Source organism: Sus scrofa, chromosome 18 (assembly GCF_000003025.6).
Source record: "Sus scrofa isolate TJ Tabasco breed Duroc chromosome 18, Sscrofa11.1, whole genome shotgun sequence".
NCBI lineage: Eukaryota > Metazoa > Chordata > Mammalia > Artiodactyla > Suidae > Sus > Sus scrofa.
Window position 1 is genome coordinate 598259 of NC_010460.4, and position 16103 is coordinate 614361.

General features: G+C 51.7%; 1 protein-coding gene across 3 annotated transcripts in view; it reads left to right on the forward strand.

The window, feature by feature from the left end:
* The window catches only part of ESYT2 (extended synaptotagmin 2), a 78172-nt gene that overhangs the window by 33122 nt on the left and 28947 nt on the right, over positions 1–16103 (forward strand). For all 3 annotated transcript variants that reach the window (XM_021079030.1, XM_021079029.1, XM_021079028.1), the window contains exons 5-8: positions 2367–2439; positions 2689–2778; positions 9305–9360; positions 14184–14304. In XM_021079030.1, coding sequence (XP_020934689.1) covers positions 2367–2439; positions 2689–2778; positions 9305–9360; positions 14184–14304 — 340 coding nt within the window. The remainder of the gene's footprint in view (positions 1–2366; positions 2440–2688; positions 2779–9304; positions 9361–14183; positions 14305–16103) is intronic.

A 16103-nucleotide genomic window follows, 5' to 3' on the forward strand; every position in this document is an offset into this window, starting at 1 on the left:
CCCTTAGGTCCTGACACAGCTGCGCTTAGGCCGCTGTGCTGCTGCTGACTGCCATGTGGCTGGGCAGGGTTTGTTCTGTTTTGTGGTTCTGACTACAGAGCACGTTATTTTATTTGTCATCTTTAAGTTTGTAAGGTGTGTTCCTGTAGTCAGTGAACAGAATCGGTACCAATTACCTTTATTTTAGAAGGAGCACGTGGCATGTTAGGGCGTCATGTGGAGAAGATACTGGGTCTTTAGCCTGTTTGGTGTTAGGCAGACCTCACTGTCTCTGTGGAGTAAAAGAGGAAGCCCCGCTTGTGTCTTCGGGGCAGCTGTACCTGGAAGGGCGGTCCTCTCCGCCGAGAATGAGCTTTAGGAGGGTGGAAATGTGGCTTTCTTGTCCAGCCCCAAGGGAGCATTTCATAAAGCTTATTAAAGAGACGTTCAATGAATCTGTTAACGGCTGCCTTTTCGAAGGTGCGCTTTGGCTTTTGTGGTTTCAGCAGGCGTGACAACACATTCACGTTAGGCAGCTCAGATATTTATGTCTGAAAAAAATCTGCATTCTGCTTTTTCCCGTGTTCCAGGCAAACACCCTAACTAGGTTGCTGGCAGTGGAGACGGGGAAGAGGTTAATGAGAGATGCTAGGAAATAAAGCGACCAAGTCTTGGGGTGTGGAGGTGGAAACTTGTCGCTTGCCCTCTGCCTCTGCCAGGATGAGCTCACCAGCCACTGCGGGGTCACTCACTTTCAACACCCCCCAAAAGGCATTCAGGGCAGAGACCAGGAATGAGGAACTCTGCTCTGGAAAAACCGGCAGAACAGGCCTTCGGATAGTTCGATGTTTTCAGAAGATTGCGTGAGCCCAATTTCTTGCATTTTCTCATATCTAGACAAGCACCAAAATCATTAACAGAGACGTCTGCTCCTCGTGACTGGCCTCAACCTTCTGCTGAGATGAGTGCGTGACTGCACTCACCCCCTTCACCGAAATCACGCATATGCTCCCCCGTCACCTCGTCGGAGCAGTTCCCAGAGCTACTCAGAGGCTGCTTCCCAGGCTGTGGCCCTCGTTTTGACCCAAATAAAACTTAACTCGCAACTCGCACACTGTGCGTTGTGTTCAGTTAACAGGTGCCGAAGAGGAAAGTTTTGAGATGGTTTTGTAGCAGGTTATTGTGTTGTTGTTTTGTTTCGTTTTGCTTTTTAGGGCCGAGCTAGCCTCATATGGAGGTTCCCAGGCTAGCGTTGGAATCAGAGCCTCAGCTGCCAGGCTACACCACATCCACAGCAACACAGGACCCGAGCCGCATCTGCGACCTACAGCACAGCTCACGGCAATGCCGGATCCTTAACCCACTGAGCGAGGCCGGGGATCGAACCCGCAACCTCGTGGTTCCTAGTTGGATTTGTTTCTGCTGCACCATGACGGGAACTCCAGGTAGCAGGTTATTGTTGATTTTACCGAGCTGGAGAGTCATGCTCAATAAGAAGACTCTACAGGTTCCAGCTTTTACACCAGGACTGTGAACCCTGGAAGTTTCATCCCAGATGCCTTTTGGTACCATCGTGCTCAGTGCTCAGACGCTGTCGTGGTTCTGACGTTGCCGCCAGACACTCTAGGCAGGAGCTGGGTGTCCTGCTTCCAGATCCACGTTGTACAGATCTCACGCAAGATGTCATTGATGTGTCGTGATTGTATTAAAAATAGGTGCGGGAGTTTTCTGGTGGCTCGGTGGGTTGAGGATCCAGCATTGTCACTGCTGTGGCTCTGAGTATAGCTGTGGTGTGGGTTCAGTCCTGGGCCTGGGAATTTCTGCATGCCATGGACGTGGCCAAAGAAATTTTTAAATGTAGTAATAAAGTGGTTACAATGGAATTTAGTAAAGCAAGATGTGAGCCTCACAGTCAACATCATGCCGGTTCGTGTTTGTTTCCCTTAACGATTGAAAGGACGTCGTCACTGGGTGCAGTGAGACTTGGACCGGATGTCGTGTCGTGACCTTTGACGTCAGAAGGCGCCGAGCACCGCCTGGCGTCTCCCAGCTGGGGAGCGAGGCCACGACGTGGACTTGTGGTGAAATAGAATCTAAGCTTTTTATGTTTTCAACAAACAATTGTTTATAAAACAAACGAAAGGTACCTCCCATCGAGAGACTGCCCCAGAAGCTGCACTCTGAGAAGTGGCATTTTTAACAAGGCCTCTGTAGCAGCGGCCGCTGCAGCTCGGGCTCCGGCGTCTCTGACACAGGCCGGGCTCGGGTTCCAGCTTGGCCTGCAGTCGAGTTCCCGTGGCTTTACTGTCATTATATTCAGATTATACAGCTTTTTGCAGGTCTGTGGTGATTGAGACAAATGTAACACAGAACTTTTTCTTTGACAGTTTTGTAGGAAATTGTGAGATTGATTTGGAGATCAAGCGATATTTTTGTAGAGCTGGTGTGCAAAGTATACAGGTAAGGTTGTTTTTTTTTTAAGTTTCCTGTCTTCTCAATTTCTCTGTGCTCCACTCAGAAAGAGAATTGTGACGTTTTTATTAATGCGCAGTATCTTTGAAGTTAAGGTTTTGATTGTAGGTTATACTTGAGAGAAAGCTGAAGTCAGAGGCTCAGGTGCCCTGAGCCAGAGGATCTCGCATCCTCCTGAGTCAGCAGCTGGCCCCTGGGACTGTGTCATTGTTGCGGTTTTTTCCCATTTGCATGTAGATTCATGGCACCATGCGGGTGATCCTGGAACCGTTGATTGGCGACATGCCCTTAGTGGGAGCTTTGTCCATCTTCTTCCTCAGGAAGCCAGTAAGTCACATTTATTGCCCTGTCTTCTTCCCTCTCCCTCCCAGGAAGGTGTCCGTAGCCAGGAGTAGACAGTGGAGAAGAGCTGAACTCACGTTGTCCCCCTTGACGTGTGAAGCCTGTGCGTTTTCGTCTCTGTGGCCCTTAACCGAGGCCTTCACCCCTCTTGGTAGACAGCTGTCTCACTCATCGTAGAAACCATACATTGGCTTCAGAAAATTTGAAAACAGACTTAGAAAAAGTTCTTTTTTCTTTTTTTTAGGGCCACACCTGCAGCCTGTGGAAGTTCCCAGGCTAGGGGTCAAATCAGAGCGGCACCTGCCGGCCTACGCCACAGCCACAGCAGTAAGGGATCCTTACTGGCTCAGCGGAAGCAAATCCGACCAGCATCCATGAGGATGCAGGTTCCATCCCTGGCCTCGCTCAGTGGGTTAAGGATCAGGCGTTGCCTCGAGCTGCAGTGTAGGTCGCAAGACCTGGCTTGGATCTCTCCTTGCCATGGCTGTGGTGTAGGTTGGCATCTGCAGCTCCGATTTGAATGCCTAGCTTGGGAACTTCCATATGCTGCAGTTGCAGCCCCAAAAAGCAAAAAAAAAAAAAAAAAAAAAAAAAGAGAGAGAGAAATGAAGAAATACATGGAAGATTTAAAATTCATGTTTTCTTGGAGTTCCCATCGTGGCTCAGTGGTTAACGAATCCGACTAGGGACCATGAGGTGGCGGGTTCGATCCCTGGCCTTGCTCAGTGGGTGAAGGATCCGGCATTGCCGTGAGCTGTGGTGTAGGTCGCAGGCGCGGCTCGGATCCCGAGTGGCTGTGGCTCTGGTGTAGACTAGTGGCTACAGCTCTGATTGGACCCTAGCCTGGGGACCTCCATGTGCCGCAGGAGCCGCCCTAGAAAAGGCAAAAAGACAAAAATAAATAAATAAATAAAAATAAAATAAAATTCATGTTTTCTTTTGACATACAAAGTTGATTGAAAAGCCAATGTTTTTTTTTTAATTCCTCCATTAATGAGTATAAAAAAACTAATCTTTAGCAAATTGTGTGGCATTTTTAACAGTTTAAGAAAAGGTCTTTGTTTTTTCCAGCTCAGATTGTAACAAAATCCAAATCTTTAAATTTTCTTCAAAACTTAATTTTCTTCCCTAGTTTGGATCTTTAATGGGTTTATTTAGTTTAAAAATAACATTACAGGAGTTTCTGTTGGGGCTCAGTGGTAACGAACCCGACTTGCCTCCACGGGGATGAGGGTTCAATCCCTGGCCTCGTTCAGTGGGTGAAGGATCTGGTGTTGCCTTGGGTTGTGGTATAGGTCACAGACTCAGCTTGGATCCCACGTGGCTGTGGCTGTGGCGTGGGCTGGTGGCTTCGGCTCCAGTTCGACCTCTAGCCTGGGAACCCACGTATGCCATGGGTGCAGCCATTAAAAAGTAAATAAATAAATAAAATAAAAATAAAAATAACATAATATTCACTTGTAGCTGACATTCCATACTCAGAAAAGCAGGATAAGGCTGTGAAGACTGAGACTTACTTGCGTCCTTATATGGTTAATTATAGCCACCAAGTCCAGGCTTCGGAGAAACGGGACTTTTTCAGTCATTTTCATCTGGAAAATGTGAGAGCAGAGTTCCCTGCTGGCTGCCAAGTCCCTCCTCACCCCAGTGAGAAACAGAGATTTGGGGGTTTTGACTGTCCAGATGACTCAGAAGCATGGAAGCCGTTAGAGGAGGAAACTAGAGTTCCCTGGTGGCCTAGTGGTTAAGGATCTGGTGTCATCACTCCTGTGGTGCAGGCTTGTTCCCTGGCCCAGGAATTTCTGCATGCCATGGGCTTGGCCAAAGAAGAAAAAAAGAGACTTTTGCACCTTTTGTTTGTTTGTTTGTTGGCTTGTTTAGGTTAGTTTAGTGCTACTTGTTTTAAAAAAGAAAAGATAAAGGAAAAAGAAAAAAAAAACCCTAAGAGTTTTTGAAGTGCTGAGCTGACGGAGCCCAGGGGAGGCAGGATGGCTTGTGCTGCACCCTCACGGGCTGAGTGACAGACGGGGGCCTAGCCGTTCTCTTCTTCGCACTGTGTGCTTTGAGCAGATCGCTGTCTTTCCTTAGTATCCCCGGGATCGGTGCCAGGGCTCCTTGGGATCCCAGACCCAGGGGTGCTCAAGTTCCGCATGAACGGCGTGGGATCTGCATGTAACCTGCCCGCACCCCGGTGCCTTTCTCTTCTCCACGTCTCTCGTGGTGCCTGATGCAGTGTACGCTTTGTGTAAATAGTTGAAATTCCGATGTAAGAGCTGTGTACATAGGGCCATGCATGGTTTTGCTTTTTGGAACTTTGTGGAATTTTTTCTTTCAGCATAGATCTGATCTGAGGTTGCTTGAATCCGAGGAGGCGGAACCTTCGGGTACAGAGGGGCTCCTGTCTTTAATTTCTGTGAGCCTCAGTTTCCCCATCGGTAACACAGGGAGTTACAGGATACCTCCCTCAGAAGATCGGGGTGGTGGTTAAATGTCCCGGCACAGAGCGAGTCTTGAGATCTTGAAGAAATTAAATACTTTCCTCTATGTAGGTTAGCACTCTGGGGGCCCTGGTGGGAGAGACCCAGTCTCGTGGGGAAGGGCGGAGGTTTGGGTGAAGGTCCTGGAACTCGCCAGGGCCCCCACGGTCTGCCCCGGACATGTCAGTCCCAGTGGGTTGGTGGCCCCCACTCAGCTGACCTGACAGTTGTTGCCATTGCCTTTGGCACTCCTGGGCCAGGGACTGGCCCTGAGCCACAGCAGCCACAACGCTGGATGCTTAGCGGCTAGGCCACCAGGGAACGTCCCCTTAGGTCATTTCTCGCTCTGTCCCCGGAGGATAGACTGAACAAGAGGTCTTTTCTAGAGCTTTTCCAGGAGATGGTCTGGGGCTTGCTCTGAATGTGTTTATCCTAAAGGGTTCCTTCCAGCTCGCAAAGGACATGCCTCCCGAGTCTTTGAACCGCAGGCTGAGTTTCTTTATCTGTCAAATGGACGTAATAGCTTCTTTTTAGAGTGATTATGAGAAGAAGTTGAGTCCTACCAGCTAGGACTCCAGCAGTCGAGAAGGGGAAAGGGGGGGCTTTATTTTAAAATAAGATGAGCATGTATTGGGGTCGCATGAAATCCATGCGGAGGCTGCAGTTGAGTGTCAGGAACGGGACGGCCTGTGGACGCCATGGCCTCTGTCCCTCTGTTCCCTGTTCTGCCTTGGTGTCGTCCTTCTCTCTCCCCGAGACCAGCATCATCTGTCTGGTCCTTCAGGCCACACACCAAGGCCTGGGTGCCCGAGCTCTCCGAGGGCTGAGCCTCCGGCCTTGCCTTGGTCCTCGCTCCGTTCCAGCTGCGTCAGATACAGACCTTAACCCCTCGGGCAGGAGTAGGAAGGTCAGTGTTTGAACACAGCTCCCCAACACCGATTCCTGCGGCCCTGCGTGAGAGGCAGCAGGGAGCTGGAGAGGCAGGGCCAGCAGGCAGGCCCACAGGGGCCCACCCCACCGAAGAGGCCCAGATGGCGGCTGTGTATTAGGCCAGCGGGGAGCTCGGGGGTATTTATCCTGCCAGGCATTCTCTGAGTTCCCCGGATCTGGGGTGTGATGTGTTCTATTATTTTGGAGAGTCCTGGCCCGCCCCCGTGGCCCTGGAGCGCTCTCAGTGGCCCTGCCCCCTCCCCGGGCTCCTGTCTTTGGCGAGCATGTCCCCCTCGCCCCCAGCAGCAATCGGCTGCTCTCTGTGGTCTTGGCCTGGACAGCGTGGCCAGAGGGGTGTCCCCTCCCGCCCTTGTCAGCACTCGTGCGTCCTTCCCCGGGCTTCCGTGTCTTGGTGTGGGGACAGGCGTGTGCCTTTCCTTCAGCAGCTGCTCCCTCCCCGGCCTCACCCTTCAGGAAGTCCTGGCAGCAGGCTCACACTGCTTGCCCACCGGGGCGCTGCTCATGCCCTGTTCCTGTCGATTTCACAGGGTTTATTCTGACTGTCCTATGCGGCGGTGGCCCTGTCACCTCAGCTCTCCGTGCATTCAGGAGGGACCCTCTTCCCAGAAGGTTCCAGACGGGAGACAACATTCGTGACCTTTTACCACCAGCCTAGATCTGCAGATTCAGAGACTCTGCAGAAGGGTGGGAGGTATCTGCCTGTATTTTAACAGCCATCCTGTGTAGGACACCTGGGGTGTTGTCAGGGCTGACATGAGCAGGGGCTGTGGATGGCTCTGGCACGTGGAGGGGCAGAGGGAGGCGCGGCCAAGGGTCCTGTGAACACGCTGCACTGGTGGGGCTCCGGGTGGGGCTCCGGGTAGGGCTCCGGGTGGGGCTCCGGTTGCAGTGTGGCCACATCTATTTCTCACTGCTCCTCAGCAGCCCAAGTGGTCTTGTCCTTTGGAAACACGTCTCTCTGCCCCCACCCCCGCTGCCTTTTTTTGCTCTTTAGGGCCGCTCCCATGGCCTGTGGAAGTTGCCAGGCTAGGGGTCAAATCGGATTGGAGCTACAGCTGCAGCCTACATCACAGCCACAGCAGTGCAAGGGCATGAGCTGCGTCTGCCACCTACACCACAGCTCACGGCAACGCCGCATCCTTAACCCACTGAGCAAGGCCAGGGGTGGAACCCACATCCTCATGGATGCCCCTCAGGTTCTTTTCCACTGGGCCACAGCGGGAACTCCCTCACTGGCTCTTGAGCCTCCCCGAGGGGAGATCCCAGGCACCCAGACTTGGGGTACCTGATTTTAGTTGCCTTTCCAAACTGCAGCCTGAGTCTGCTTCTCCCTGTGTCCCCCTGTGGACCTGGCTTACTCTCAGGCTCGCCCTCACACTTGCACACCTGTTCACTCACACACCCTTACTCGTCCTTGCACACACACGCACTCACTCCTCTCCCTCCCCCACCCGCACCTCCCTGTGCTCAGGCACAGACCAGCCTCCCTTTCAGGGCCTTGAACATGGGGGCCCTTTGCCTGGGGCTTTCTTTCCTGCATTAAGATCTCTTCAAATGCAGCTGAGTCCTGTCCTTCCAGGACTTCTGGCCCTGCCCCCCGGGCGCGTGGTTTCTCTGAACTTGGGCAGCATTCGGGTGTAGCTCATCATTTTGATAAGGGCCCTGTGCGCAGGCCCTCTGCTGCCTGCGAGGTCGTAGTCCGGTTACAGTCCCTGCCAGGGGACTGCTGTTTGAGGCGTCACTGAGTTTCTTTACTCTCTCAGATTCTAGAAAGATGCCCCAGGCTCATGTTAACAGTTTTTGCTCCAGACCTGCCATCAGCCATTTCCTCAAAACCCTCTGTTCCTTTTAGTGGAAGCTGCATTCGGAGAGGCGTTAACAGGCAGGGTGCCGGGGAGGTTGGTCTCGGGACTTGCGGGCGGTGTGCATTTGAGTTTGGGTCTGTCCAAAAGAACCTTGACCTTGAAATTACCCACTACACAGCTTTGTCTCTCCAGCTCTCTGGGTGATGGAGGTCACGCAGTTTCACCTGGCATCGTATCATCTGCAGCTACAAAGCACGTAATTTCATTATGTGCCGTATCCATCTTCACAGAAAAGCAGTATTTGTTATTTTTTCTTTTTTGGCTGCCCCATAGCATATGGAGTTCTTGGGCCCTGTGTGACCCACACCACTGCAGTTGCGACCTACACCACCGTGGCAATGCCAGATCCTTAACCCACTATGCCAGGCTGGGGCTCAGACCTGCTTCCTAGGGCTCCAGAGACACCCCTGATCCCATTGTGCCGTAGCGGGAACTCTAGAAAAGAGGTGTTTCTAATCATGGCTTTTTACCTGTCCACATCCATTTAATGGAATCTCAGCTACTATATAGGAATTATCCTAAGATAAATACCTGCTAGAAAAAATGAGCAAAAATTACAAATGTTGAATGAATGGGTGGGAGGTATTCTACTAATGGCAGGAAACTGCAGGTGGAAACATGGTAAAGTGATACAGTGCCATTGCTTAACTGCTGGACAGACTGATTTTTCTTCTCTCTTTTAGGCGAGGGTATAAAGAAAGGACATCTTAGACACTTTTGGTGGAGTGTAAATTGGTACAGTACTAGGGCAATTAGGGAGCATGTGATCAGCATAAAAAAAGAAGGTGTGCCTTGGACCAGAGCTTCCGCTGTTTGAATACTAGTCTCCACGTGCACATAAGAGCATGCGTGTACCACGACGTTATAAATCGACTGTAATTTTAGAAAGGTGTGTAAAAAGATACTCACTGAATCATGTCTTATCATAAACTATAAATATTCTGAGCGCCCATCCGTTGGCGGATGGTGTAGAGATAATTACGATTTTACTGGAGAAAATCGTGACAGCAGCAGAACAAGAGCAGCAGAACGAGAGCAGGCAAGCTGTTTGCGTACCCACAGGGGCAGTGGCCTCGATGTTTCAGAGCGGAAAGCAGCGTATAGGAGAGTCGTATGCGCTGACCCATTCCATGTGTAAAGAAACAAAACGTGTGGTTTGATGTAGTCCTTGGAAACAATTGGCATACTTACTATTTCTGCCCTTTTTTTTAATAACAGCTTTTAGAAATTAACTGGACAGGACTGACTAACCTTCTCGATATCCCCGGATTGAAGTAAGTACTGTCTCGCCCCAGGGTTAGCTGGCTGACGGGTGACGGGAGAGTTGCGGTGTCGTGAAGACGGCACACACAGTCAAGGCCTGAGTGCTCCTCCTGGGTCCTCAGGCGGGCTCCGGGTCATGGGAGCTGCACGACCCGGACAGAGGCTGGTCACCCAGCCTGGGGGGGGGGCTCCGGGTCAGGGGAGCTGCACGACCCGGACAGAGGCTGGTCACCCAGCCTGGGGGGCGGGGCTCCAGGTCACGGGAGCTGCACCACCTGGACAGGAGCTTGTCACCCAGCCTGAGGGGGGGCTCCGGGTCAGGGGAGCTGCACGACCCGGACAGAGGCTGGTCACCCAGCCTGGGGGGCGGGGCTCCAGGTCACGGGAGCTGCACCACCTGGACAGGAGCTTGTCACCCAGCCCGAGGGGGGGCTCCGGGTCAGGGGAGCTGCACGACCCGGACAGAGGCTGGTCACCCAGCCTGAGGGGGCGGGGCTCCGGGTCACGGGAGCTGCACCACCTGGACAGGAGCTTGTCACCCAGCCTGAGGGGGGGCTCCAGGTCACGGGAGCTGCACCACCTGGACAGAGGCTTGTCACCCAGCCTGAGGGGCCTTTAACCCCCCACACGTTAACTTCTACCTTTGGCTTTTGATGTTTTCCCAGAAAAATAAAGAAAACCCTCATGGGTTTCCAGCTTGCACGTTTCAAAACCAGCCCTTTTTGTGGGTCCTTTTCCAGCCGGGCCGGGCCCTCCCTTTGCCCTGCGCGCCTTGACCTCCCCCTCGGAGGGCGGGTGCCAGTCCTGGACCCGGGGGCCACATCATGTCCCGGGCGTGCCTCTGCTGTTCGTGTGACCTAGAGTCTGAAACCCCAGGGGGAGCACGTGGAGCTCCCGAGGGCACGTCCACCTGTGAGAGACGTGAGGCTTCCTGCTTGTGTCACAGCCCGTCCGTCCTGTGAGACGGGAGGCGACAAGGGCAGACCCGTTAGTCACCCCTGAGCAGGATGGGGTGAAGCCTGCTTCCGCGGGTTTCGCTGTCGCATTTGAAGGTCAAAATCCATCACTCGTTGGTTAAAGCTGTATATGTGTTCCTGGTAGACACTCTGCTGATCTGTGGGGTTTGTTCTGTTTTGTTTTTGTTTTTGTTTTCCTTAAAATGGCTTAGAAATTGAACTATGAAAACCTTGATGTTTGGTCTGTTTTTCTATTCCTATATAATTGTTTAATGCCCTTGAAATGGCCACTAGAAAGAATTTTATTTTGTTATCGGGGAAAAATTAAGACTTTAATCGGCTGAGATATAGTCATAATAATAAAAGTCTTTTAGGTACTGTAGTTTATTGGATATAGAAAGATACTGTCATCTTTCAAAGATTTTTGAAGAGGACAACTTTTTAAAAAGTTTTATTAAAGTGTTATTAAGATTCTTGGTTTCAGAGTTCCCGTCATGGCGCAGTGGTTAACGAATTTGACTAGGAACCATGAGGTTGCGGGTTCGGTCCCTGCCCTTGCTCAGTGGGTTAAGGATCCGGCATTGCCGGGAGCTATGGTGTAGGTCGCAGACGTCGCTCGGATCCTGCGTTGCTGTGGCTCTGGCGTAGGCCGGCGGCTACAGCTCCGATTCGACCCCTAGCCTGGGAACCTCTATGTGCTGTGGGAGTGGCCCTAGAAAGACCAAAAAAAAAAAAATTCTTGGTTTCAACAACAAACCAAACTCACAGGGTCTTCATTAAGTGAGTAAAGAATTGTGTAACTCAGTAGTGTTTTCTATTTTATTTATTTTTTTTAATTTTCTTTTTCGGCCAGCCTTTGGCATATGGAGTTCCCAGGCCAGGGATCCGTTCCAGCTTTGTGACCTGCCGCACAGCCGCAGCACCGCCGGACCCTTGACCCCCTGTGCTGAGTGGGGATCAGACCTGCCTCCCAGAGCCCCAGAGACGCTGCTAATCCCGTTGCGCCACAGCAGGAATCCCCAACACTGTTTTTTAAAGACAGTCTCTTCCTTCATCCAACACACGGGTACCGAGCGTCTGCTCTGAGTGCTGGGATGCGGCTGTGAGCAGAACAGAGCCCAGGTTCCTGGCTTGTGTCGCCCAGCAGTCTGGAGCCTGGTCTGGTGCCCTCGGGCACAGCCAGGCACTGGTGTCTAAGAAGGGTCTGCTCCTGGCTCTGCTGTTCCCTGTGTGGCTGGGTCCCCAGGCAGCCTCTTGCTGTGAAGCAGCAGCTTCTAGCTTCTCTTCCACAAGCTTGGCAACCTCGGCTGAAAAGAACCTTTTCCCACTCGTTCCAGCAAAAGTTCAGGGTTGACTTGTGTTTGTCCTTGAACAGATGATCAGATTTGGGTGTTGTGCCCACCCCAGGAGGAGACACAGAAATGCTGCAAAAAGCTCTAGTGAAGGGCGGGGGTCCCAAAGGAAGAACTTTGATCAGAAGGAAGGGGTTAGGGTGCCTCTTAGCGGCCACGCAGCGAACCGCTGCTGTCGTTTGGTGTCTAAGTGGGAGGGCTGGGACTCGGCTTCCTCGAGCACCTGCTCTGCCAACAGCCTTGCCTCAGCTCCTGTCCAGGGCCCCGCAGCTCGGCTTGTACAGCTCCATTCACTTTGTGATTTTGTACGAAAGCAGGCTCTTTTTATATAGCTTCTAGCTATTGTTTTATACATAGCTTTTCACATACCCTGTATTCTCATACATTCAGTATCTACAGGGTTACCTGTATCATTAAAAGTTATGTTTATTAGAAATACAGAGAGAAATAGATACACACCATTCAAAAATGAGGCTATGGTATGAAACAGATATAGTAATATATCCCTTTTAAAGTATGCATATTTATACATGATCTATAATTTATGAATAATTATGTAAATTGTAATGAAATGTGTGTGTATAGACTTAGCATAAAACTTAGGCTCCAGTTTCTCACTTAAAGGCTTTATCAAGTGACTCACAGCAGTGGCACTTGTCTTCTGCAAGTAAGGTGTGTGCTCACTCTGAACCTACCGTGACGAAACCTTGCACCAAGCGTAACAAGGTAACCTCCACATGCCGTGTCCAGTGATGACAGGGCAGAACCCCGGGAGTTCCAAGGCGCAGAGATGCCTGAGCCTCTTCCCTTTACCCTGAACTTCAGCTCTCCTTGCTCTTTCTCAGTGAAGTGCCGAAACCGAGGGTTGCAGGGGTAAGAAGCTATGAGAACTGTGACAGACACGTGAGGCCACAGGCAGGGACTGCTCCAAGGGCCAGGAGGGTCGGCGGCGACGGGAAGCTGTTGCTGTCGGGGGCCCGGTCGCCGCCAGCAGGAGCCGGGTGGCCGGCGAAGGTGACACTCCAGCCCCACTCGGGGGGCCTTCTGCTGGTTTGGGGCGTCGGGGGGAGGGCAGGCAGTCAGCCTTCCCGTGGCGCAGCTGAGGCCTTCGTGGAACATTTCTGTCGTCAGTGAGGGCTTCTGTCCCGGTAGGTTTTCCGCGTAAACGGAAGTGGCGTTTCGGCCGGGCAGGGCCCAGGTAAGGGTAGCTTGGTGGCGAAGCTCTGCAGGACCAGCTCCTCCTCTGCTCGGGACACCGATCCAGTGTCGGCCAGCTCCAGCCCTCTGATTCCCTCTGAGGTTTCACACCTGACGAGCTGGCCTCTTCACCAGGAGAGCGGGTGTGTCTGTGGGGTTGTGGTTGGTCCTCTTCCCACATCGAACCGATAGGTCCTGAGCTGAGGTCCACATCCTGACCTCAGTCAGGCTCCGTCGCCGCTGAGTGTGCTGCCCTTCGCTGTGTCCCAGAGGATGCTCTGTGCCGTTACTTTACCCGTGCACGCTCCTGGGGCAGCATCTGACAAGTACTGGCAAGAAGGAAGACTCTTAAAACTTTGCCGTCCTGGCTAGCAATGAAACTTTTTTTTTGGTCTTTCTAGGGCCGCACCTGCGGCATATGAAGCTTCCCAAGCTAGGGGTCTAATCGGAGCTGTAGCCGTTGGCCTATGCCAGAGCCACAGCAATGCCAAATCTGAGCCGTGTCTGTGACCTATACCACAGCTCATGGCAACACTGGATCCTTAACCCACTGAGCGAGGCCAGGGATCGAACCTGCAACCTTGTGGTTCCTGGTTGGATTTGTTAATCCCTGAGGGATTAACTCCTAGCAGTGAAACTTTATACTTGCTTTCAGACGTTGTCTCACACACACACATTGCCTAATTCTCCCATTTGCATCAAAGGAGATACAAAAATAAATTTAAAGTACATTTGTTTCGTTAGCCTTCACACTTCTGTTTCTGCCACTGAGTTCTCTGTGCAGTGCTATATAGTATTTCAAAAGAATTGCAGTATTCGGTACCCACATAAAGTATAAAGAGAATAACTTGTACATTCCTTAATTCATTGGGAGCTCAGTGCCTGTAACAAGGGAGTTAGGTTTAATTGAACAAACATGGACTGAGTCAAGGGATGCTTGTTGTGATTCTCTGCACTTCTCTGGTGGTTTGAAATATTTTCTTAAAGAGAAATTTAGTTAAGTGTACATGAGTTGTTTGGTGTTAAAACAATGATTAAGTTTTGTGGAAATGTGTGAGATGTTATTTAGAGCATTGTACAATGTAGCCAGGATATTAGCTTGTGTTCTCAGAATAACTCCCGTGTGGTAGTCACCATAGCAATACCGCATCTAAAGTATTAAACTACGTCTTTAAATATTGTGTCCGAGGAATTTGCTCGGCCCCTGTCAGTGGGATATTGTATCATGTTTATGCTCCTCTCACCGTTGCGAGGCCCTAGCTGTCACTGAAGTCTCTGATGGTTGTGTATTTTTTTGTGTTTATTTTTTTTTGACCTCTCCCCTCACAGTGGTTTATCAGATACTATCATCCTGGATATAATATCCAACTATCTGGTGCTTCCCAATCGAGTCACCGTTCCTCTCGTCAGCGAAGTTCAGATAGCTCAGTTGCGGTTCCCGGTACCAAAGGTAAGCATCTGGAACCCGTTCCCGGTGGACCGGAACCCTTTTCCTCGGCCTGGTGCTGTGACATCTTGCATTTCTCCTCCAGTGGCCTGGCCCTGGGACCCTGCTGCAGTGACGGTGGTCTGTCCTGCCTCACTCCTTTGGAGATTGGCTCAGGGGCATCTGGCCAAACGTTTTCTGTGACGTGGGGGCAGTTCTTGCGTCTGCGAACCTCAGAGATGCTCCTAGGGATTTGATGCTGCGGATGGTTGCTGTCGGCCGTAGGGACAGCCGAGAGAACGTTCTGGTGTATTGCCTGAGAAAGCACGGACTGTTTGCAGGCATCAGGATGTCACAGTTTAGCCTAAGCGGGGAACGTCGTCCACGCTTCTTCTCAGCTGTGACCATGTGGGTGTTCTGGGGTCATTCAGGGAGTGAGGTGGCAGACACATCCCTGGATGGGTGACGGGGCAGGGGCCGGCGGAGCCACAGCCCTGGGGTTGGCGGCAGCTTCACTTGGGGTGTCTGGGCTCCGGCTTCTTCATCTGTGGGTCGGGGTGATGCCCAGCACACACAGGCCGGTCGCACATGTTGGAGTTGCCGCCATCTGAGTCCACTAAACAGCCCCATCCCACAACCGCGAGAGCCTGCCCCTCGGGCAAGGACGCGGGCTTCCTCTGCCGGCGTGGAGGATGGGACGGTCCCTCCCAGTTCGCCAGGGCTCCTCCCGCTCGCAGCTTCACTTCGCACGTCTGGCCTGACCCACCGTGGGCTCCGGAAGTGGAAGTGGAGTGGAAGCCTGGCACGGGGTGTCTGTTCCTTTACTGCAGGGGGTATTTCTTCGTCCTTTTTCGGTGTTTGTTTATTGAAGTTGCTGTGGACAGTGCCCCCCCCCACTCTTCCTGGGTAAATCACCTCTCAGTACCAGTGCCCACGCCAGCAAACATGCACGAGCTTTCCTATGTATCTTTAAAGTAACAACACCCCAGCCATTCGGGCCCAAATTATTTATATTGTTGGCATTCAGAGATTTGCTGGCACACCATGGGTGCCATAGGGATGTCCTTTTTCCTTAATTTAAGATGGATGTAACATTTCATCTCTAAAAATGCAGGCCTGCCTTTCCAGGTGAAGTGCCCCTGCCCCTTGGCCACTAGGCTTTGTTCTCTGCGTACAGGTGGCCATCTCAGCCTGCCTGGGTCCAAACTCCATCACTGTGTGGGGTTTAAAAGCTGGGGCTGCTCAAATGTGTGGCTGGATGACCTGCCCATTAGACATGTGAAAATATAACCAGGCAATTTTGTTTGTTAAGGTTTTAGGAGTTCCCATCGTGGCTCAGTGGAAACAAATCTGTCTAGGAACCATGAGGTTGCGGGTTTGATCCCTGGCCTCGCTCAGTGGGTTAAGGCTCCGGTGTTGCCATGAGCTGTGGTGTAGATCACGGACTCGGCTTGGATCCCGAGTTGCTGTGGCTCTGGCACAGGCTGGTGGCTGCAGCTCCAATTAGACCCCTAGCCCGGGAACCTCCACATGCTGTGGGTGCGGCCCTTAAAAAAAAAAAAAGAAAAAGAAAAAAAGTTTTAAAAGTGTACTTGTCTGTAAAATGATGTATCTTCCTATGCTGATTGCGTCAGGATATTACCTGGTAGTTATTTTAAAGTGTGGGGTAGAATACTACCAAAAGGTAACTCTCCCACCTGCGTTTGCCTCGGAAGAAATAGGAGTGGATTTTTGTTTGTTTGTTCTTTGTTTTTAGGCCTGCACTCGCAGCGTATGGAGGTTCCCAGGGCAGGGGTCAAATCAGAGCTGTAGCCACTGGCCGC